The sequence below is a fragment of the Mustela erminea genome, chromosome 7 (genome assembly GCF_009829155.1).
Source record: "Mustela erminea isolate mMusErm1 chromosome 7, mMusErm1.Pri, whole genome shotgun sequence".
Taxonomy (NCBI): Eukaryota; Metazoa; Chordata; class Mammalia; order Carnivora; family Mustelidae; genus Mustela; species Mustela erminea.
In genome coordinates, this window is record NC_045620.1 from 10,274,970 (window position 1) to 10,299,329 (window position 24,360).

The 24,360-nt window shown below is 55.0% G+C and overlaps 1 protein-coding gene across 2 annotated transcripts; it reads left to right on the forward strand.

Moving 5' to 3' along the window:
• Nucleotides 1–2,488: 2,488 nt before the first annotated feature.
• KCNG1 (potassium voltage-gated channel modifier subfamily G member 1) lies at nucleotides 2,489–23,860 on the forward strand. Of its 2 annotated transcripts, none has more exons than XM_032350344.1 (3): nucleotides 2,489–2,657; nucleotides 14,289–15,100; nucleotides 19,272–23,860. In XM_032350344.1, exons 2-3 carry the CDS (start codon nucleotides 14,315–14,317, stop codon nucleotides 20,040–20,042), a joined length of 1,557 nt encoding a protein of 518 aa, XP_032206235.1. In that variant the 5' UTR covers nucleotides 2,489–2,657; nucleotides 14,289–14,314; the 3' UTR covers nucleotides 20,043–23,860. The 2 variants fall into 2 exon arrangements, with proteins under 2 accessions (XP_032206235.1, XP_032206234.1); XM_032350343.1 differs by lacking the exon at nucleotides 2,489–2,657 and adding an exon at nucleotides 3,232–3,504.
• Nucleotides 23,861–24,360: the final 500 nt, after the last annotated feature.

A 24,360-nucleotide genomic window follows, 5' to 3' on the forward strand; every position in this document is an offset into this window, starting at 1 on the left:
GGACAACTGAGACAGGGACGAACTGGTTGCCTGGAAAACTGGGCACAGATCACTCCAGGCACCAGGACAGAGCTTGCTTGGGGTGTCTGAGGCACACAAAGGCAGAATGCCTAGGGCAGAATGACAGGAAGTGGCCGAGGTGGCCCCATGAAGGCCCTCCACCCCACCCTACCCCCACTCCTGAGCAGCACTCTTGCCACTGGGTGTGCATCCCGCAGACCTCCAGGCAAGTCCCCTGCCAGGAGAGCCAAGGGAGAAAGATCCCACCTGTCACCCCCTCTCCAGACTCCTGTCCTGTTGCCAGTTGTCTTGCAAATCGAAGCCCTCCCATCTCAAGGGGTGGGGGATGGATAATAAAATTTTGGACAGCTCTGGCTAACCCTTCCTGCCATGGAAAAGCAACCTGGAGCTTTATGACTTACTGACAGTTGGTTATGAATGGGAAGGAAACCATATGCTTAAGTCACTGACAGTAACTCCCTTTTAAGGTGTTTCTCAGGGCCAGCAAAGCCCCAGACTCCTGCCCCCGACCTGTTAGCAGCTTTCTGCCCCTGACGGGCTTGGGCTTTAGGTCAGACAGGCCTGGATTCAGATCCAGTTCTGCACTGACTATGTGGCCCTAGACAGTCCGCCCGCTCACACTTCCGGGGACCCCCTGGTCGCACGAATGACATGATGTGGGGTGAGGGACCGACGGGCTGAGGCGAAGGGGTGTCCCCGGCCCAGCAGCAGCTCGCCACTCACTTGAGGGATGTCAGCCAGATCTCTGTGTTTCAAAAGAAAAAATGTCATGTGAAATCTCCCGATTTTTAAAGGCTGGCAACTAATTCATGATTTAAAAAAAAAAAAAATTAATCCCGCAGAGCCAAAGAAAATGGGTCTTCGAGCCAGAGCCAGAACCCATTTTGTGCCTCTGATGCCTACAAACCACCCAGCAACCTGCCTGGCCCCTAGTAGGTAGTCAGCAAGCATCGATGGTTCATCTTTCCAGAAAAACCTTCCCTGGCATCATCAGCGTGCATTTCCACACAACAGCTTGGGAAGGAATGCTTCTTAGGAGGGAAATGAAGATATGAAGAGAAGAGCTGAAAATCTGGAAGGCTCTAAAGGGAGGGAGGAACTGCAAAGAGGGAATTCCTTAAAAGGATTTAAAAGGATTTTATTGGACATAGTTTAGCACAAGTCAGGGATAAGATCAGGCAGTAATGTAACTCCTGGGCACAGCAAGTGAGTCTGTGTCGGGGAGTGAATTGGGGGGTGTGGGAAGAAAGGACTGTCCCTACTGATGGTCTCCATCCAGTGATTTGGAGTCTTCTGTCCACAGGTCACCCAAACACTTGACTCAAGCACATAGTGTTCTGATAGGCCCAACCCCAAGGGACAGTACCCCTCTCCCAGGGGTGCTCATAAGGTCCAGCTGACCCTACACCCCCACTGGATCTCATAGATCATGTGGGTTTTGAAATCAGACCCAGCTGGGATGAGTTTCAAGTCTTCAACATCAATGGTTCTCAAAGTCCCAGACTAGAAGCATCAGAATGACCAGAGAACTTACTAGAAGGGTCCCACCCCAAACCACTGAGTCAGAAATTGGGCGGGGGGTGGGAGGTAGCACTTCTGTCTTTGTCCTGTGCTCCCCAACAAGTCATATGCGCCCCTGGGATGATCAAATCTACCCTCAAAGGATTGTCCTGAGTGTTTCTCCTTCAATAATTTCAGGAACCTGTGCCTGGCAGTGTGGAAGATGCTGGAAGGCTTTCACATCGATGGAGCTTCGTGTCTAGTCGGGAGACAGACAATAAGCACGGAAAAAAAGAAAAGACATAAATGTCCATTTTCAGACAGGAGAGGAAGACAGGGACCTGAGCTACCACAGAGGGCTTGTTCCTCCAAGTGTGCTCCGGACCACCCGACCGCCAAAGCACATCCAGATAGGAAGACCTCTCGTACACACCCTCCGCAGCACCTCTCTCTGCTGTCCGCGCTGTTGCCTCAAATATGCGTCCCTCTCCTGCCTGCTGCAGGATCATTGCCTTCATCATTCCGTCCCCCCGGAAAGCTCTCTTACCAGATCCTCCTTGTTCACGGCTGTGTAAATGTTCCCTCCTCAGCGGTCTACCGAAAATGGTCTCTCCCCTAGCTCTGTACCACCACCCCCCTCTGGCTTCTTCCTTGCCCCCCTCACAGACTGCAATCATGCTTGTCAGCGGTTTTCATGATTCAGCCAGAAGGTGAGTTCTTGGGGACAAGTCCTTGTCCGTTGTGGTCATCTCCGCGGCCCCAGGAAGCCACCGTTTGCTGAACGGACACTGGAACCCTATTTCTCTTCCTTAAGTCCCAGAAAGCGTGGGCGTGCACCTGCCGAGGCTGCTCGGGTGGGAGGTCTCAGGCCCCGCCCACAGTGGGGTTTCTTCAACGCCTTTCTGGGTTCTCCGACCGTGGCGGGAAAAGGCGGCAGAGACTTCCAGGAAAAGAGGAAAGGAGTGTGCGAGGCAAAGGACCCTAGGAGGCCAGCCCTGCGGTGGCTCTGGAGAAAGCCGGCCAACCCGACCCCCAGCAAAAGCGCAACTCCTTCCAATTTCGAAGCGAGCCGTCGCTCCCGACCGGCTGCCCGTGCACCAAGGGGTGCTGGACCCTGGGACCCCGGGACCCCGGGTGTGAGTGCCCCTTGTCGGCCAGACGTGCAGGCGGCCAGACAACGGGGACCAGGAGGGAAAGACGCCTGACGGGGCAGGTGCCGTCCCTAAGAAGTTGACGCTGCCAGGCGCTTGCAGCCCTTGGCCCGCAGGGACACGAGGACCCCGCGGGAACAGCACACGACAGGCTACGACATGTGGCCCCCAGAAGGCTGAAGGGCGCGCGGCCCCGGGGCCGCGGAGCGTGGGCACTTCGCGTGGCACGTGTAGACCCGGGGCGTGACGCGAGGGGTGCAGAGCCACTGGGGCCCCGGAGCGCGGGGCGGGGGAGTGGGGACGCACGTGATGAGGCGCGCGACCTGGGGCGGGGAGGGGGGGCGGCGCGCGGACGGCTCCGGGGCGGCGAGCGCGGGGGAGCGCCGGGGTGGGCGGCTGGCGGCCAGGCGGCCCCGGGCGTGCGGTCCGGGCCGAAGCGCTGCCCACCCGGGCGCGAGACCGGCCGGAACCGGGCAGCAGGGCGAGGCCGGCGCCGCGCTCTCCGCCGCGCGCCCACTCTCCCCGCCCCGCGCGCAGTCCCCTCCCTCCGTCCCGCCTCCTGCCCCGTCCCTCCCTCGGCGGCTGCGGCGCGGCGCTCCCGGCGCACTCGGAGCCCGGCGGGGACCGGGACGCGGAGGCGGGGTGGCCGAGGGTCCGAGTGCGGGAGCTGAGCCGGGCCCCGGGGCCGAAGTTTGCCCGCGGCTCCGGGAGGCGGCCCGGGCGGCTCCCAGCCCCTGCTCGCGCCCTCGCCCGGGACCCGCCGGCCGCCCGGGGGGACGGCAGCCGCGGCCGGGCCAACTCCGCCGCGGGGACGCCGTGACGGGAACTTGAGGTGGGAACTTTGCGCGCGGCGGCCTCGCCGAGCGCCGCCGATCGGCCCCCAGCGCCTGTATACTCGGGCTCGGGCTCGGGAATTGGGGGCTGCACGTGGCTGTGAACCCTCGGCTCCCCTGCAGGGGCACCGAAAGCCGCGGGGCGGGGAGGCGGGGGCGACGGGGGACCCGGGAGCGGCTGCGGGCGCCGGCGTGGGGCGCGCTCGCCGCGGTCACGGTGCGGGTCCGGCTTCCGTTTTTTCCGAGCCATCTCCGGGGTGCGAAGTGCTGGACGTGCTCCGCGGAGGTGACGGGGCGGGGGGCGCCTCCTGGCTGTAGCAGAGGTTTGTTTCTGGATCCCGGGGGTGGGTGGGGGGAGGAGGGAGTGTTGGGGGGAGGTGGAAGAGGGGGCGCCCACCTCTGGCTTATTCACTCCATCCTCGGGCACAGAATAGAGCATCTCCACCAGCGGGCTTTATTCATTTACTCCTTCATTCATTTACTCAGCTAGCTTTTATGGAGCGCCCACTGTGTGCTAGGCGCTGGGGATTCCAAGACAGCTGTGTTCACTGGAGGCTCTAACATCTTCTAGGGAAAGTGGGTGGCCGCCTCCTCAGCTTCAGGGGCTCCATACCCGGGAGGGGCTCAGCCTGGATGGACCGGAGTGTTTGGGTAAGGAAGGAAAAGAGAGAAGTTCTTTCATTCATGGACTGGACAAAGAGGGGTTGAGCACCTACTATGCACAGCTCACTATGCCAAGGGCCCAACATGCATTATTTCATTCATTTAGGGAGCAGTTAGTAAGGCGTTGAGCTGGGTCGAGAACACTGAAGCAGAGGGATGCAATCAGAGGGAAGCATCTTGCAGCTTAGAGAGGAGTAGGGGTCAAGCCCAAGCCCTTGCCTTGAGGAGGTCCGGGGCTGCCCCGTGGCTGACTGCAGCAACCCCCAGGTGTATATGCAGAAGCAGAATGGCCTTTCCTCCATTCATGGAATGCAGTCATCCCAAAAAGAGCGGGACAGCTGGACTAGGTTCTCAGATAGGACGAAAATGTCTTCAAAAACCTCCTCGGGAGGCTGATCGTGGAGAGGCAGTGTTGAGAAATACTGAGATAACCCGACCAATGAAGGCAGGCTCCCACCAAGAAGGGTTTATTAAAGTTGTCTGTTCACCAGGCATTTTCTGAAGCACTTACGGGGTGCCAGCCACCAAAGTCACCCAGAAGATGACGGACAGATGCGGACATCTCTGTCACTGGTACCTTGAGATAAGGGCAGGGGGAGGTGCCATGAGGAAACAGGAATTTCTCTGATTCATTTTGGGGTGGAGGGTTCCTGCCTTGATGAATCTGACCAGAGGTTTATTCACTGGGGTGTGTCTGATACCCCACACATGACTGCAGTCAGAGTCCCTGTGGGGAGAAGGTCTCCAAGGGAAGTCTGACCTGCTGGGGCCCCGGGATGCTGTGGGCCATGTGGCCAGGGCCCTTTCTCTTTCTTGAGTGGATTTCTTGGGTTCTCCCAGACCTGAGCTTGGCCCTGGTATCTTCTGTCTCGGACCTCTGCAGAGGCCCCTGCTGAGTGGGGAGTGAAGGAGGGTGTGTCCAAAAGACAGGCTAGGATGTCCCCTGGGGACGGACCTTATGGGTCATTCCCTAACACAGCCCATTCCAGTGGAAAGATGCCTGTCATGAAACACGCTCCAAACCTGTGGGGAGCTGTGAGTGGGCTGGAAACAAGGCAACCTTGATCCGTGTCCCAAAGTTTAAGAACCCAGGCTGGGGGCACCCTGGAACCTGGTCAGGACAGCGGGGCCCCAGCAAGAGGCTTGCCAGATGCCCCCGGGGAATGTGAGAGCAGAGAAATGTGTCCTGGATGCAGGACATAAACACTCAAATCAGAATGAAGAAATTAATCCCCCGCACCCCGAAAAAGTGTCCTGCCTGGGCTGTCTGAATACATCATGAAGCATCAGCACTTCTTATGGCCAAAGACATGGGGGTCTGGGAACCCACTCTTGGTTGATTTGTTAAACCCAGAAATGGAGTCCCTGGGTGGGAAATGGTGGCCACATAGAATGAACGAGAAGGGGTAGGCAGGGAAGTCTAGTGGCAAAGCACTCAAATCACTGTGGGCCGTTTTGATGACATAGACAGTATGTGGTTAACAAAATCAGGGCACAAAGGAATGTGCCACAGACAGAACCTGCACTTGGCCTCAGATTTGTCCCTGCTCTCTGGGGACTTTGCCCCACACCTGCGTCTCCCCAGGCAGGCAAGTACAGCCAGGCTCTCCCTCCTTCCTCACCGGGCCACCACAGCTTACCACGCATGCTGCAGCCTTAATGCTTCCTGAGGCTTGGAGGGACTGAGAATGCAGGTGTCCCCCTCCAGCTACACGCGGTCCACGATGCTTCCTTCCCCCCAGGCTGGTTCCTCCACTGACACCTGCGCTCCCAAGTTTCCCCGCTACAAGGAAGCAAAGAGAAAAGGACCCTTGGCTCCCACCCCAAAATACATCCCGGTCGAAGGCAAATGTGCATTTGCTGTTATTTTGCCAGAAGCAGAACAAGGAGGCTCCAGAGGCCTCTTGGTCTTTTTATGGAGACTCTGGCACATTTTCTTTTGGGGGGCAAGTGGCGATGGAGGGAAAAGCCCGGCTCTCAGCAGCTGCATCTTCGGCTACATCTATGTCTTTGGCCCCCAGCTCTCGAAGCAGGGCTGAGATCCTTCCGGCGCGGTTGCGTGGTGATGAGGATGGACAGCAGGTAGCTAGGCAAGACAGATTCTCGATGCGGGTGCTGCATCTCGGGGCGGTCCAGCACACTGGGACCTGGGCCAGCCTACTGGCTGGATCCATTTTGATTAACGTTTTAATTGGGAATTAATGCAGCATGACCCGCCTCTGAGTCAGCCCAGGCAGGAGCCCTAACCCTGACAGATGAAGCCACGCTGGCAGGAGAAGGCATCGTGGGGAGATCTCAGAGTGAGGGAACGTCACAGGCTGAGAATCCTGATGGGAGAGGAAGAAACCAAAGCCCGAGCTGCTCAGGAGAAACGCTTTTCTTTTAGAAAGTTGCCTTTGAGCTTGTGTTCATTCCCTCCTGTCACAATATTACCTCCAAGTTAGTGGCTTAAAGGAACACAAATCTAGCATCTTACAGAATGAGGGATCAAGAGCCCAAAATGGGACTCCCCGCCCTAAAATCAAGGGGCCGGCGGGGTTATGTTCCTCCTGGGGGAGAATCCATTTCTCTGCCCTTTGCAGCTTCTGGAACCTGCCCACACCCTTGGCTTCTGGCCCCACATCACTCTGACCACTGCTTCCACTATCCCATCCACTTCTCCAACCCTGACCCTCCTGCCTCCCTCTTAAAGGATGCTTGTGACTACATGCACCCCTCCCCGATAATCCAGGATTATCAAGATAGTCATATTTCATCAGTCTCCCCAGCAAAATCTCTTCTGCCACATAAGGTCACACATTCTCAGGGTCTGAGGATTAGGACATAGACCTTTGTCGGGGGGGCGTTATTCTGCCTACCACAGGGGTATGCCTCATCAACTTATGTTACAGATGGGGAAACAGAGGATCAGCTGAGGGGGTAACGACATCAGTACCAATGTCAGAGGAGAGCCAGCACCAAAGCCCCACTCTGGAAAGTGTTTTCCACTTCACATGCCTCCTTTAAGAAAGGAAATGTGAGGGGAGGTGCCAAGCTTGCTCCACAGAAGCCATTCTGGCCCAAACACGGAGCCCTAATATGTGCAGACACAGCTCCAAGTGCTCACAGAAAATGTGATGGTGACTCCAGTTTGTAGCTGAGAACACACAGGCACTGAGAGGTGAAGTCATTTTTGCAAGGGTGCACAGCTAGAAAGTAGGGAAGCAGGCAGGCAGGCCAGTCGGCCCAGAGGCCACACCCTCACCTCTGCACCCGGAGAGCTCAGGAGAGGACAGTTCAGGAGAGCTCTCCGCCTGGAGGCCAAAATGGCAACTCAGAATTTGACAGCTCAGTGGTTTTGTGGATATCTTGCTCTGCTGTGTGCAAATATACACTAGCAATCAATGTGTCTCCCCCAGCCACGGGTGACTGCCTGCTTCTCCCCATCACAAAAGATTTTCCAAAAGCTCATCCATAGACACAAAGAAGAGAGATCCAGTCCCTAGGTTGCGGCAGGAGGCAGAGAACTCCCCCTTCCTCTGGGAGCTAGTAATCCAGGGAGACGGTCAAATGCAGATGTCAGAGAGTCCTATAGGCGTAGACTGATTCTGGCTTTGTCACTTATATCAGCAGAGTCCTGAGTTTTTATTTAGCAAAGCCTTGATTTCTTCATCTATAAAATGGGGGTGTTAGTGGTCATGCCTAAAAGGCTCACTGGATGAAGGCTCAGCACAGCGCATAGCACTTAGTATGCAGTTAAGGGTGGCTGTGGCTGTCGTCATTACAGCACGGTGAGGGAGCATCCCCCCTCCCACTCTCAGAAGAGGGACAGAGAGCTACGACCCAAGGGAGGGGCACAGGGCAGGAAGAACAGAGTCCAGAGAGACCCATGGTTTGTTAAAAATACTAGGAGGTATTTTAGCAGTTCGGATCAGTGCACACCAGTTTATGGAACCCGCTCATGACCCTGACAGGAGGTGGCGATGAGGGTCAGCGATCAGGTGACACTGCTAATCCCCGCAGCAACCTTCCATTCACCAGAGCCTCACAAGAGCCCTGTGAGCTGGTCATGCTTCTCCTTTAGGGAGAAAAGAGGCTCAGAGGGGGCCAGCGACACAGTGGGTGCAGATGGCTGTCACAGGCCAAAAAGTCATTAGCAGGAGCAGCTGTGGTGGCCAGACCAGCCTGACCTGGACCTTTGGCCCATCCCACTCCCCCCCCCACGCCCACCCCCAGGTCTAGCCCCCCCATTTGCAGCCGACGCTGACCGCACAGCAGCCTCTGCCACCCAGAACTCCTTACGGTTTCAGTGACCATTAATCTTGGAAATGAGTACTCAGCCCTCCGTCAGAGCTGGTGCACATCATCTTCCAAGAGGAGTTTCAGCAGTTCCATGGGCTCCCAAAGGGGAATTTGATCGAGGCAGCCCCAAGGCAGAAGGAAGATTTTTCTCTCAGAGCAGAAGGGTTTCTCCTTCTCCAGTGAAGTTCCCCAAGATTGGGACCCACAGAGCTTTCCAGGACCCCCAAAGTGTGGAGAGTTGGTCAGGGGGTTCCCCACCAAAGTCCAGAGCCGCTCTTGAAGCCCCCGGCCCCGGAGGGGGTGTGGGCTACAGGTATTTAAGGCACACTCTCTTTGTCTGTCTTGAACTTGAGCATACGTGAGCATCTGTAAGGGAGCCTGTCAAAAATGCCAATTCCTGGGCACCCCCCATACTCCGGGATTCCGACTACAAAGGTCTAGGGATGGTCCTCCGAATCTGTGTCTCCCCTGACCACTCGGGCCATTTAGAGTCTGGTGGCTTGGTTGGTTTCCTGCTCTTCATTTTTCTTTACCCGGATTAAATCCCAGAGTTGTGTTAACCACACTCCTCACTTCCTGCCACTGTTCATCACTGGCCTGTGCCAGGCTGTTTTATTCATTGTTTTCTCATTCCACACACCCCCCTCCCCTTGCTTCTCCTGTTCCCCTGCCCTGCCAGCCACCCTTTCCGCGGTGGATGTGCATCCTTCCTTGTGCTTGAGTCTCTGTCAAATTTGTAATGTGTGTGTGTGTGTGTGTTCATTTACATAAATAGCATAGTGCTATAAACTTCTGTTTCTTTTGCACTCGGCATCATGCTTTCAAGATCTAAATGTGTTGCTAAACCTACATCTAGTTCAATGCTTCTAATTCCTATGCGACGTATAGGAGTCTACCATCTGTGTCTACCACGACTCACTTGTCCATCTCACCCCACCCCCATCCCTCACCTGCCCACCCCTGCCCCAGCCCCAGGATGGACACCAGGGGACCCCAGGCAACACAGGACTGGCATTCTTGTACTTGGGTCCTCTCTTGGATCTGAGTCCCCAGAAGCAGACCTCGAGTCAAGGTTCTGCGTGCAAATGATATATTATTGTGTCCCATACCCCCTGTGGCCCCAGATCTGAGAAATACACCCAGGACTGGGATTGCTGGCTCATACAGCAGCAACACCCTTGCACGGGGCAGTACTTCCTCCAGCAGGGAGCTCTGGGGCTCAGACCAATGCCAGGTTCCAATCCCATTGGATCAGATCAAGAAAGGAGTCACCCTTGGCAGGTGGAGAGAAAGATGACAGATCTCCCTCATAGTTAAAAATACAGCAGGTGTCTGTTGAGGGTCCACTGTGTGTCAGGCATTAGGCCAACCACATAACCCAGGTCATCTGCCTTGGTCTTCACTATGACACAGGGAGGTAAGAACTTTTCATATCCCCATTTTACAGATAAGGACAGTGAGTCTCAGAGGTAAGACATGACTTGCCCAAAGTCAGAGTGACTGGCCTTGAACCCAGGTCTCTAGGTTTCAAAGTGCATGGGCTCTTCTGCTCCCCCGAGCTGGAGTAGTCAGCAAGCTGTCCCCCAAGCTGGAGTAGGACCTGCTTTTTCTGAATCTCCCCAATATTGCTATCTTAACTGAGCAGCTGAAAACAGCACAACCTCCTTACCTCACGTTTTGGGAGACAGAAGTCTCAAATGGGCCTTGCAGGGCTAAGATAAAGGGATCCACAGGCTGCATTCCTTCCTGGAGAGTCCAGGAACCAGGCCTTGCCTTTTCCAGCTTCTAGAGGCTGCCTGCTGTCGTCAGCCTGTGGCCCCTTCCACCTTCAAAGCCAGCGGTGGCCGGCCAAGTCTTCTTCACACTGCATGGTATCTGAAATGCTTTGCTGCCTCTCTCTTGCATCTTTTAAGGACCCTCATGATGGCGTGGGCCCCCAGAGAACCCAGGATCATCTTCCCATCTTGAAAGTCAGCTGACTGGCAACCTTAATTCCTCCTCACATGTAATCTAACCAATTCACAGGTTCCAGGGATTAGAATCAGGGCATCTTGGTGGGGGCACAGCACTCCCTCTACACGTCTCCCTAGTGGGATCTACCTGCACTAGCCAGGCCGGGTGTGGAGTACAACTTCGACAGAAAAGTGGGTGCTGAGTGCTTGGTGCTGGGCACCGGGAGCGCCTCAGCCTCTGGACTCTGCCGTTTCTCTGCTAGCCTGGCCCTCCTGTCCTCTGCAGCTCAGCCAGGTCAAAACTACCAGCTGAAACTACCACCACCACACACACACACACACACACACACACACACACTCATCAAGACAGCTTTGGTGTGGTCTGACTCCGTCCATCCATCCATCCATCCACGCAAACCACCCTCATCCCTACTCTCTCTCCCTGATTTGCCCCTCTGCGCCACCCCCCCACCATCCCACAGCCAGCAAATGCTGCCTCTAGAGGAGGCGCACCAAAACGCCCCCTAGTGTCTCCTCCGTGAATGGCACCGCTGGAATCCATTCTGTCCCCTTCACCACACTCCCCTCCCACAGCAAGTCTTAGCAGCAATTCCTCCAAAGTCCATCTGGAATGCAGCCAATTCTCAGTCCCGCTTCAAGCCTTAGCTGACTTTCAAGAATGGCTACAGAGAATTCCAGCCTGGTTTCCCATAGTCTACTCTTGAGGACCACCCCCAACACCCGACTAAACCCCAGCCCCTTGTCATGGCCCACTAGGCTCTGTTCCATCTGGTATCTGCTAACTTTCTCCCACTCAACTTCTCCCACCTTCCCCTCACTCACTGCACCCAGCCACTCGGCCTTCTCTTGGCTTGACCACACAAGCCCACCCGCAGGTCAAGGAGCAAGCTCTTTCCATTCCCTCAGCCTTAGACACCCTTCTCCAGGTCCTCATAGGGCTGGCTCGTTCCCATCCAACCTCAGCCCCAAGGTTGTCTCCTCCGTGAAGCCCCTCCCAGACCACTCCAGCTCCTCTTGCTGTCATGTTCTTGCTCTATTTCCTGAAATGATCTGTGTACTTACTTAGAGACCACCTCTGCCACTAGAATGTCCACCCCCGGAGGACAAGGGCTGCGTCTGTCTTGGTCTCTGCTGTGCCTGTAGATCTGGCCCAGACCCAACACATGGTAAGTGTTGAATGACAGCTCAGGACTCCTTGTCATCTTCAGTATCACAGCCCCTTTCTCAAATGGCTTTCTCTTCCCAAGCATCCATAGACCCTCAGAGACAAAATCACTAAAATCCATCATGCTCTAGGACTGACAGACCCAACACTGTAGAGAAATGTTAAAAGACCAAACTTCTCATGAGGGTATCGGGCTGGGTGAAAAGTGACATTGGTTTCTAGAAGCAGGGCTTTGGGGCCTGTTTGATTTATGAACTTCGCCCAAGACTCTAGAGTCTAGCATGCAGAGCCATCCCCCCCTCTACACCCATCAAACTGGGTGTCCCCAAAACCCAAGGCCAGGGAGAAGTGTGCCCATTCCCCATCTAGCAAATCCCAGCACCTGGCCTCCTGTGAGCAAGCAGCCTGCGCGACGCGGGTTTTCTCCTTCTCCGTGCTAAACGGTATGCTGGGACAGGATAACTTTGCACATAAGAGATGCTGAGCCTTTAACTCACAACTGACAAGGGTCATAAGAGAAAGAAATGAGGGATCGCTAATTGGGGGAGCTCTGTGCCAGAGAGAGAGCTGGGAGCTTAAAAGACATTCTGTCTGTAGAGGTGATTACAGCTGAGGGAGTTTCACAAAGGCTCTTCCAGGCTTACAGGACCAGAGGAAGGTTCCTTTCCCTCTGTCACCATTCTTGCCAAACAGAATGTCACTTTTCCTCTTGTCTCTGGTGGCAAAGATAAAGGAGCTGAACTGAAAAGCGGTACCACTCATGTGAAGTGCCTAAAAGGGATTATTCTCACTCCTCCAAGGGATTCTGGCAGGCTGTGCCCGAGGAGATGGGTTCCGATTTTAGGTGAAGTTAAGAAACATACTCCACACTCTAAAATCAGATCATTTTCATTTCAAGCGCAGGTGCACTTAGTTTTCGAGAACCCAATCTGTGAAACCGTAGCTTTCCCCAGAGATAAATGAGTGGAGGCATGATTTGTTTTATGTACAAGAATTTCTGTTAGGAAGGATCGTGTTTCGATGGACCTCCCCACCCCAGCTCCTGTTGAATACTTTCTTACCCATACAGGGGTGTGTGTGTGTGTGTGTGTGTGTGTGCACGCGTGCGTGCGTCCTCATGCATTTTCCCTGCACGTGTCCATGGCACAGATCTACGCTCAGGGATTAGAAATGGAATTGATAGACTTTGCTGGTACCACTTGTTTCCATGAGGGACTGGGCTGGGGGGAGGGATGATGAATTTTTAAAAAGTAGAGTATTAGAATATTACGCCCTTTCTATAGATCAGCTTCATTCTGGAGAGCCCGGTGGCTATAATCTGGGGGTCTCAAACTCAAATGCCTACAGGGGCTAGGAGCGGAACATCCAAGCGTGAAGGAGAGTGGGTATTAGGGAAATAACTGGGAAGGGTGGGGATTGTGGTAGATTGCCACGTGTATGCCCTGCCTACGGGGAGACAGTCATTCCTCAGCCGGGATTTAGGCCACGTGTTGCCTAATAGTCTGATTTTTCTAGAGAAACCAAGAATATACATTTTTACAGAAAATGCCTCAATTTTCAAAATCTCCTCCAAGCCAGGCATGATATCTGTGAATGAAATTCAGTCTGTGAGCTCTGAATGAAAAAGCAACATCATTCTAGAGGCACGTACCCTTAGTTAGCTTTGAGGGTTGGGAAGGAAGGAGCCCGTGTAAATGGGTATTTTGACCTCCGGTTTTCAGAAGTGTCTTCCTCATGTTGGCCTCATTCAGCAACTCATTCGGCAGCTACTTCTTTGAGCTTTTACACTGCTGGGCATAGAGATTCAGAGCTGAGCAAAGCCCGGTTCTTCCCCTACAGAGCAAGCCATCTCGCACAGGAGTCGGGCTTGCATAGTTATAGTAAGGATGACAATCAGATACAGGGGTGGGAGGACTTGATTTAGAGGGAAGAGCCAAGGAAGGCTTCCTGGAGGAGGGGTCATCCCTGTCCAGCTCACCCCATAGCCTCAAGATGTTGGATGGTATACGGGCAACTATGGCACTATTGTGATAATCGTGCATTTCTCCGGACCCTGCCTCTTACTTACAGCTGATGATACAGGTTTTCCACTTACGGAAACAATACAAGGAGTCCCTTGAAGGTAAACACAAATAGTCATAATAGACAGCAAGGACCAAGTGCCTCCTGTGGGCCAGGCACTGTGTTAGTAGATGCTCTTAAGCACATAATTCATTCAATCTTCTCAACAATCCTACAAAGTAGGCGAAATGGTTGTATCCACTCTACAGATGAGGAAATTAAGAAGCATGCCCAGGCCAGGAGGCTCCAGAATCTGTGCTTGTAACCACAAGTGCCTGGAAGTCCAAGTTCAGGGTGCTGCTGGGGCTGGCTTCGGGTGTGGACTCTCTTCCTGGCTTGTAGGTGGCTGGCTTCTGTGTCTCTACTTGGTGGAGAGAGAGGGAGCTCTGGTGCCTCTTCCTCTTCCCATAAGGGCACTGACCCCACCCCTCATGACCTCAACTCAAACCTAAGCACCCTCCCCTCTGCCTGCCTATACTGACCCACAGGGGTCAGCACCGCCCCTCCCCCCGCCCCCGTGAGTTGGGAAGAGGAGAAGGGGGGGCACGGTTCTGTCCCCAGCACCGAATACCGGCCGAATGGGCACCGTCAGCCCAGACTCCGGCCTCACTGAGGGTCTCTCTTCCCTTCTCCACCCCAGGCGCGAGGGGGATGTGAAAGCCCAAAATGACCCTCCTACCGGGAGACAACTCTGATTACGACTACAGCGCCCTGAGCTGCGCCTCGGACGCCTCCTTCCACCCGGCCTTCTTCCCGCAGGGCCAGTCCCTCAAGGGCGTCTTCTACCGCCGGGCGCAGCGGCTGCGGCCCCGGCCCCGGCCCCAGGACGCGCCCCGCCAGCCGGGCCAGCCCGAGGACCGGCGGCGCCAGATCATCATCAACGTGGGCGGCATCAAGTACTCGCTGCCCTGGACCACGCTCGAGGAGTTCCCGCTGACGCGCCTGGGCCAGCTCAAGGCCTGCACCAACTTCGACGACATCCTCAACGTGTGCGATGACTACGACGTGACCTGCAACGAGTTCTTCTTCGACCGCCACCCGGGCGCCTTTGGCACCATCCTGACCTTCCTGCGGGCGGGCAAGCTGCGCCTGCTGCGCGAGATGTGCGCCCTGTCCTTCCAGGAGGAGCTGCTGTACTGGGGCATCGCCGAGGACCGCCTGGACGGCTGCTGCAAGCGCCGCTACCTGCAGAAGATCGAGGAGTTCGCCGACGTGGTGGAGCGCGACGATGATGATGAGCCGCTGTCCAGCGAGGACCCCGACAGCGAGGGCCCGGCCCAGGGCGAGGGCCGCCTGGGCCGCTGCATGCGGAGACTGCGCGACATGGTGGAGAGGCCGCACTCGGGGCTGCCCGGCAAGGTGTTCGCCTGCCTCTCGGTGCTCTTCGTCACCGTCACGGCAGTCAACCTGTCCATCAGCACCCTGCCCAGCTTGCGGGAGGAGGAGGAGCAGGTAAGAGCCACAGCTGTGTGCGGGGGAGGCTCGCTGCCGCTGCCGGGAGGGAGAGTCTCTGAGTCCAGGAGACAAAACAGTCTGCTGGACCCCTCTCTCTGGAAGTCCGCCTCCTTCATGCCGGCGCGGTCACCTCCACCAGGAGGCCTTCCCTGACTGCGCCGGCTGAGCAGAATCTCCAGTCCCTTCTGACGTCCCCTTTACACGTGTGTTGTCCACCTCTACCTTCAAACACGAGCTCGGTGCCTGTCGTGGTCTGTGTTGTGCCTCCAGGGTCTAGAACAGTGTGGAGCATGGAGGAGGCCCTCAGCCGCTCTGTGGAAGGAGCAGATGAGTGAGTCCGGGAATGATGTGATGTTTATTGTGCCTGCCCCTGAGCCAAACACCGACTACATCAAGAATTATCTCACCCACATGAGCCCTATCTCAAGCTTCCTAATTCCCTTGTTTAAAAATATTCCAGATATTTTCTGGGTTTTGCATATAATTTTTATTGACAGCTGTGCATGTGTGCATGTGTGCTCAAATAGCGAACATCTCTGTGTTAAGCAAGAGGATGTAAAATGTTTACTCCATGGCCTGGCCGAGGTGTGAGCTCCGTTCTCAGGGGTAGCACTCGGCAGGCAGCTACCAGCAGCCAGGGGCTGGGCCGTGGTTCTCTCTACAGCTTATATTCTCAGTGACTCCCAGCAACCCTAAACGGGAAGCGTTCTCATACCCAGCTGGCGGATGGGAACAGTGAGGCAAGGCAGCATGCCCAGACACAGGTCTGCCTGAGTCCAGGGTCTGTGTTCTTGAACAAAAAAGTACGGGTCCCACATGGTAGCCTGGACTTCATATACCCCCACAGAAGTGTGTGATTGGCCCACCCTGTGCTCCCTAAAAATTTCACTTGGTTGCCAATATTCAAAAGTAAAGCATCTTGCATTTAAAAATTCAAACTCTCAGCTCCTCAAAATGTATATGGTCAGGTCCCCTGGCCTGCTGTCCACACAGCAGCTCTGGGTGGGAGCTGAGTCTGTGGGAAATATGTGCTCCCTAGTTCAGCTTCCTAATATATGAGACTTTTGGGCATTTAAGTTGGGAGCTTTTCCCCACATGGGGGTGGGGAGGGGGGGCATGGCAGGTTCTAGAAGCAAGTGTTAAGACAGACCAAAACATTCAGACAAGTACAAATTATATAAGCAATGGAGAAATAGGTATGGCTGTATGAACTCAACATGAATATCATGCCGGCCAGCATTTATTGAGCGCTGGCTGTGTACCCTGCATGTGCTGAGTGCTTCACAGGAACTCTCTGATGGAACATTGGTACCTCTCACCAGGCGAGGGTTTTTCCACATACAAATATAATGCAGGAACAGGTGGCAATGGCTATTGCATTTATAACACATGGAGAGGGGATGGGTTTCTGACACTTTTTTATACACAGATTTTTAAAGTATTAAAGAAGTAACACTCAACCAGTAAAATTAATTTTTGATGAGAAGGGGGAGTGATGAGGAGGGCGGAGCTAGAGCCCAGTGGCCTGAATTTGAATCCCACGTGTCCACTCTGGCTGCACATCTGTGGGCAAGTTACCCTCTCTGTGCCTCAGTTTCCTCACATGGCCAGGGGGGCTGCACCAAGTCTCACTTCACAGTGTTGTGAGGAATCAGTGAGTGATTCCCTAGGAAGTGTCCAGAATAATGGCCAGCGCTGGAGCGTGCAGGCAGTGCTAACCATCAGGGGACGTGCACCCGCCAAAGAAAGAGAGAGGAAATGTTTGTCATTTGAGACCTTCTGGAAGTACCTGCACACAGTATAAATTTTTTCTTGGCTCAGCATGGGCAATCCTGACTTTATCAGGAAAATATTAATAAAGCTACTGTTTTAGTCACCTTCTGACACTTGCTTTTTTTTATTTTAAGCACACTTGGGTTTTTTCTTGATTCAGTGATAACGCTGTTCTTTGACTTCATTTTGGAGACCAGTGGGGTTCACTGTTTCACTTGCTCCTTGAGCACACATTCGAGGGCCCGCTGTGTTCAGGCATTGCCTGGCATGCAGGGGGACCAGAACAAGTTCCAGCTGCAAGGACTTCAGGTCCCATGGAGGAGGGTCAGTGACACCCCTGTGACCATAAGTGTGAGTCACAACTGAAGGGGGCTCTTATGAGAGGCCCATCAACTGTGTTGGGGATACGAGGAGGAGGCCCACTCCAGGAAGGCCTCTTAGAGGAGGAGGCTTCCGATTCCAGAGGGCTGAAACCTCATGGCCCACCGAGTGCTAGTTCATTTCTGCAGCCTCTAACTTATTCCTAGAGAGAGAGCTGCTAGCAGGGCTCTCATAGAACCCAGCTGTGCCCAGGAATGACAGATGCCCCAGGCTAAAACCACGTGTGCCTTTCTGCTCTGTCACAGGCTGCTTTGAGATTGAGCTCCAAAGCCACTGGGGACGGGCTCCCATCTAGTTCCATGCCAGACAAGAGGGACCAGCGGGCAGCCCGCATGCCAAATGCAGCACAGAGACATGTTCAACATGTTCGAACCACAGAGTGTTCTCTTTGTATTGATTTAAAACCCAGGAGATTTCATGCTAAAGTCCACACTTCCAGGCTCTCTGAAAACTTCAGTATGGCAGCGGCCTCCAGCCTGAATTCTCCTGGCGCAGCCATCAGGAGGTCCCAAGCAGGACAGCTGCGCTCTCTGGCTGGCCTCCACCCCACCTGGCCTAGCTCCCTCGGGTTCCCCTTGCCCACCTGGCCCTGAGTTGGCACTCCCATCTAAACGCCAGTCCCATGAGCTTCCATCTATCTTGGTGACAAATGCGAATTGGTCACTTGTCGCATGTGGGGTTGTTCCAGGCACCGGTGTCCTGAGAGCGAACAGCACACAAGCTGCTCCTCCCTGGGGAGCTCTAATCTGCTGGGGCAGAAGAGCAGGGGAGGCAGAGGGTGGAAACATAATAAACATGATACATAAGTAACTTATAAAGCATTTTAAAGGATGAGGAACCCTCTGAATAAACAGAGTAGGAAAAGGACACTCAGGGTAGAAGATAAAGGGAGAGGGGACTGGTAATGGAAGGGGTCGTGAAAGGCCTCCCTGGGGAAGCGATATTGAAGCAAAGAGCAGGAAGAAGGGAAGGTAGAGCCATGTGGATATCTGGGGGAAGAGGACCCCTGCAGGGGGAGCAGAAGGTCAAGGCCTGGCTTGGAGGTGAGGGGAGCCTGGGGGCGTGGGGACAGTCTGGAGAACACGAACACGGCAGGCAGGGGGCTAGGAGGTGGGAGAGGTGACGGCCAGTCCGTATGTGCCGTCGGAGGACTCGGACTCGAGCGATCTCTCCCGAGCCATGGAGGTGGTGAGCAGAGAAGGCACGGGATCTGATTCACGTTCTCAGCATCCCTCTGGCTATGTGTGCGGAATAAACCGTAGGGACCAGGGATCCCGGGAGGGAGGTGCCTGCAGCTGTCCAGGCAAGAGAGGATGGTGGCTGGACCAAGGTGCGGGCAGCAGACAGAGGAGAAGTGGTTTGATTCTGGAATCGTTTTAAAGGAACAACCAAGGTGATTTCCTGAGGACTATGTGAGAGGTGTCAGAATGAGGCTGAGAATCCCATCCTGAGCAACTGGAAAGGTGGGATTACTAAGAAGGGAAAGCACTGGTGGGCGGGTGTGCAGGAGACACTAAGAACCGCAACAGGCTAAAGCTTAATTGCTTCCACCCCCAAAAAAGAAATGATAACTATGTGACATGATGAAGGTGTTAGCTTAAGGCTACAGTGGTGATCTTATTGCAATATATAGATGTATCAGATCAACATGTGTACCTGACACCGACACAATATCATATGTCAATTACATCTCGGTAATGATAATTTAAAAAAAAAAAAAAACAGCAGCCCGGTTTGGGACATGATGAGTTTGAAATGCCTATCAGACACCCTAGGAGTGACATCCAGGAGGCAGTCCTTCTGGGGTCTGGAATCCGGGGGCGGCAGGTGTGGGCTGGCGAGAGAGAGAGATGAAGAGGGGGGTCATTGCAGGGACCTCAAGCCCTTGGCCTGGCCACGCCCCCTTCCCCCCCCAGCTGGATGTGAGCCTCACTAGGGCGGGGTCAGGGCAAAGCACACCAGTCTGGCTGGTGGGACCACTGACCTCTGCCCCAACCTCCCCCCTCTCTCCCAGGGCCAGTGCTCGCAGATGTGCCACAACGTCTTCATCGTGGAGTCGGTGTGCGTGGGCTGGTTCTCCCTCGAGTTCCTCCTGCGGCTGATCCAGGCGCCCAGCAAGTTCGCCTTCCTGCGCAGCCCCCTGACGCTCATCGACATGGTGGCCATCCTGCCTTACTACATCACCCTGCTGGTGGACGGAGCGGCCGCGGGCCGCCGCAAGCCAGGCGCGGGCAACAGCTACCTGGACAAGGTAGGGCTGGTGCTGCGGGTCCTGCGGGCGCTGCGCATCCTCTATGTCATGCGTCTGGCCCGCCACTCCCTGGGGCTGCAGACACTGGGCCTCACCGCCCGCCGCTGCACCCGCGAGTTCGGGCTCCTGCTGCTCTTCCTCTGCGTGGCCATCGCGCTCTTTGCGCCCCTCCTCTACGTCATCGAGAACGAGATGGCCGACAGCCCCGAGTTCACCAGCATCCCCGCCTGCTACTGGTGGGCCGTCATCACCATGACCACTGTGGGCTACGGGGACATGGTGCCCAGGAGCACGCCCGGCCAGGTGGTGGCGCTCAGCAGCATCCTCAGCGGCATCCTGCTCATGGCCTTCCCCGTGACCTCCATCTTCCACACCTTCTCGCGCTCCTACCTGGAGCTCAAGCAGGAGCAGGAGCGCGTGATGTTCCAGAGGGCCCAGTTCCTCATCAAGACCAAGTCGCAGCTGAGCACCATGTCCCACGACAGTGACATCTTGTTTGGAAGTGCCTCCTCGGATACCAGAGACAACAACTGAGCCCAGAGGACATGACCCGTCACCACCGCCACCGCCAGGAGCTGCCCTCCCTGCCCCCTCCCCCAGCTCTGCCTGCCCTCTGCGGCTTGAAGCTATGGCCGTTGCTCCCAGACGACTTCGAAGGCACGTGCGGCTCCGAACGCAGCCCCGCATGGGACCGGCTGGAACCACACCCCAAGAAGGACGTCTGCAACAGCCACAGAGGGGTCCCCACCGCTCCACCTCCACAAGTGAAGCCGTAGTGGTTCAAGAGCCCAGCACACAGCTGTGTTGCCCCCCACCCCTCGCCCCGCCCCATATCGGTTCCCCCCAATAAGGAGATGGCTTTGTTCTTTCTACCATGTAAATAACATGCCCAGCAAAGACTTGCTTTGTGGGTCCACCCGGAGGAAAAAGGACAAATGACAACAGGAACGTGTGTGTTGAGTGTGGATCGTGTGCAATTAAAGAAAACCGATGAAAAAGAGAAAATGCCTTCCATGGGGCTCCGAAGAGGGGAAGCTGTTTGCCAGCAAAGCCAGCCCGCGGGGGTACTGGGACCACATCTGGCCTGTTTGCTTGGGTCGTTCAGGCCTGGTGGGGCCCAGTGGGGTTAGAGAACAGGGAGAGAACAGACACCTTTGGGGAAATTGTCAGTAAACACCGCGTTACTTTCTGCTTTTCTTGGATTCCTCCCACCTCCTGGTCTCTCTTTCTCCCTCTTTCCTTCTCTTCTGTCCTCTGTTTGCTTCTTAGGTGCTTTAGGGTTCTCAGACTTTTCCCCCAAGGCACCCCAATGGTTCAGTGGACACCAAGGGGCCTGTCCGCATTGCCAACTACAGGGGTGAAATCACTTCATTTATCTTTTAAAAATACTATGGATTTTCTTCTCTACTCCATATTCATTTTAACATTCTTAAAAAAAAAAAAATGCGTTAACTCACCTCCCTGGATATAAATCTAAATCTGGAGTGGGGTTGATGCTTTGGGAAGGTGGGTCATGGGCCCCTCGGCAGTCTGGGAACCACTGTCCGGGGCCCCCTAAGGCCTCCCTGTGCCCTCCAGAAGGCTCCCGAGCACCCTCCAAGCGCCCTCCTGGCTACAATCTGTTCCTGATGCACGTTAGAGACGGCCCCTACCCCCTTCACCCCCAACCCCCGCCAGCCAACAGATTCACTCAGCCCGAGGGCTCCAGAGCCCTTCAGTGCTAGGACAAGGAGGCGGCTTCACCCCCAGAATGAACCACAGCCTGGCTTCACCCCCACGGGTACAGCAACATGGCTTTCTTTATCCCAAACCTGCTGCTGCCTTGGCCGTGACCCCTCCCTTGGGCCGTTAGCAGGAAGCGCGCTTTGACACAGATCTGACCATCTGACCTGGTGACCTGCGTCCACCTGGGGCCGCCCATGATATGGAGACTAAAACCCAGATGCCCTGAGGGACCTGGGCCCTGTCCTCCCCTCCAGCTTCATCCCGGCCTGTCTGCTATGCTCACTCCACGCAGCCACAGGGCCCTCCCGCTCTGCTGACACACCCAGCCCCTTCCCATCTCCGGCCTCACATCGGCAGATCCCTCTACCTGGAATGCCCTTCCCGAAGAACCCTCCACAGCTGGCCCTTCCCTCCCTTCCCCGGCCACCCCTCTAAAGAAGGCACAGCAGCCCCTCCGTCTAACTCCTCCTCCCCCGCTTCGTCTTCTTCATCGCCCTGTCGCCCTTCCAAGATGCCCCGTGTGTTCCCTGCCACTCGGTCACGGTCTGTCTCCTGCACAAGGTCAGTGCTACTCTCGCGCTGTGAGGCCCTACGGGGCAACGCCGCTCACTGCTGACTCCCAGCACCGAGCCCTGGGCCCGGCACCTAGTAGGTGCTTCCGAAATGTCTGGGGAGCAAATGAATGCGGGGAAACGGGAAAGAGGGCCAGAAAGCAGAAAGGCCTTCGAGCATGTCTTCTCTCGGTGTTGGGTGGGGAGGCCTGGCGATCTCAGCACCATGTACTGCGAGGCTAAGTGGAAATATCCTGTGAGTCACGAGGGCCTCGTTAAAGGCTCCCCTGACACCTGCTTCCCGTGACTCACACCTGAAAAGGAAGTTTTCCGACTAATTAGCTCTACCTTCCCCAGCCTGCTGGGTGTCACAGCAATTGGGCCCTACCATCATGGTAATAATACCTTAGATTTGTGGGATGACCTTTCTTTCTCCCTCCCAAGTGGCTGTGAGAGGCAGGAGACAATTGAAAATGCTAAACAGAGAAACATGACAGAGGGCCGTATACAATGGAGCCCTTGAAAACTCAATGGAGTGGTAAAGCAAATACATTTCGAGGTGGAGGAGGGAGCCCCAAATGGGCCAGCACTGGCAGGGGAGCTGGGCCCCCCACACATGGAGGACAGAGTCTAGCACTGTCCAGAGGAGGAGCTGGGGTCATGGAAGGGTTGAGACTTCTGCACCCAAGACACCCAGACGTAGGCACCCTCCAGACCTCACCTGAGGGACTGAGGACCTCTAGACACCTGCACACCCAGAACGTGGCGTAGGGTCTTTGGCCCCAATTAAGAATTAAGAGGCCTTGGAACTCCTAACCAGCTGCTTCTAGGTCAAAAGGGACCAACTTAACGATGACCGCTTTTGCGGTTTTTTCTGGCAATGTGGAATCTGACGCAGAAAGCCCAGCTGGAAATCACATTGAAAAACAACCCCGCTCATTGAAGCGTGGGGGCAAATTCCTTGCCCCTGCCCTAATGGGGCTTCCCTTTTGACCCTGGTACAGGCAACAGAACCCATACAGCTGGGAAGGCGATGTGCGAGTCACGGCTCTAGGAGAAACAGCAAAGCAAGCCTTTCCAAATTTGTTTTATTTCTTGAGTCCCATGGTCATCCTCCATCTCTGATTTAGCTCTCGGTGCCTGCAGGACTCACTGCGGGGGGCTTGGGAGTGCAGATTTAACAGCCCGGATTCTCGAGCCCTACCCCTGAGCACGTTCAGGACTTCTCTCCTTGCACACAGAATGTATAGGGAAGCCAAAAAAAGACCCAGTAATCAAGATCAATCATATTTTAATGCAGCTTTTCTTTTCATCAAAATTAGGGGCACCAGGCTGGCTCAGTCAGTGGAGCATGTGACTCTTGATCTCAGGGTTATGGGTTTGAGCCCCACGTTGGGTGTAGAGATTACTTAAAAAAAATAAAATCTTTAAAAAAGAAAAAAAAATCAAAATTAATGCCCCAAATCCACAATGAACAAAATATCTGAATTTTAGGTAAAGATGGGCTCTGCCTTTGCACTCGCGTGATTCGGCCCCATGTGTTGCTCCCTCATTCTGATCCTGCCCCACCCCCCAGGCATACCCTGCAAGACCCCTCCAACTGGCCTAGGGCTAGTCATCCAAGAAGGGCAGGTGGGAGCCGTTAGCCAAACTGGCACCCACAGCTGCTGGGGCATGAGTGCCCATCCCACTGAGGGGGATGAGGGCAGGCACCAAGACCACCTCCCACCGCGGAACCAGAGCCGTGTGAACTGAAGGTGATAACTTCTGATGTTGGTAAGCACAGTTACCTGGCGAGGGGTGACTGGGACCAGGGAGTGGTGGAGAGAAGCCACTTAAGAAAGTCAAGGAAGGGGGCCGCCTGGCTGGCTCAGCCAGAGGAGCATGTGACTCTGGATCTCTGGGTTGTGAGTTCGAGTTCCACGTTGGGTATAGAAATGACTTAAATAAATAAAGTGGAGGGGGAAAAAAGAGGGCCAGGGAAGGTCTCTCTGAGGAGGCGGCCTTGATCTGAGGGAGAGGTGTGGACAGCAATCCAAGCCGAGGGGACAGCCCAGGCAAAGGTTAAGAGGTGAGGAAGATGGAGACGTTGTCCAGTTGTCAGGGGAGCACGTGGGCATGGAAACTCATCCCTGCTGGGCACATCCTTCCTCCCAGGGAGAAAACAGATCTGCAAAGTGGACACTGAGCAAACATTTCCAGCGAACTTCCTCCGAAATAGTCTTTGTCACAGCAGATGGGGACAAGACAACCAAAAAAACAGAACTGGACCCAGCCCCTGCCTCAGAGATGCTGATAGTCTGATGGAGGAAAAGGCCCGTGAGTAGACATTTCCAGACACGAGGAACGATGGGCGTGCGGGCACGGGGCTGTCGGAGCGTGGAGGAAGGTGTCAAAGAAAGCCTGGTTTCCACGCAGATTTCCATTTGCTAAAATGGCTTCACGTGTGTTTTCCTTCCGAAACCAATAAAGTGTTCCTCCTACCGCACGTTCTGTCTCTCCCACTCTGTCTCGGACCTCTCCCCATCCAGGCCTGTCAGCTTATAACGGGAATCTGTCCACTTGGGTCCCGCACT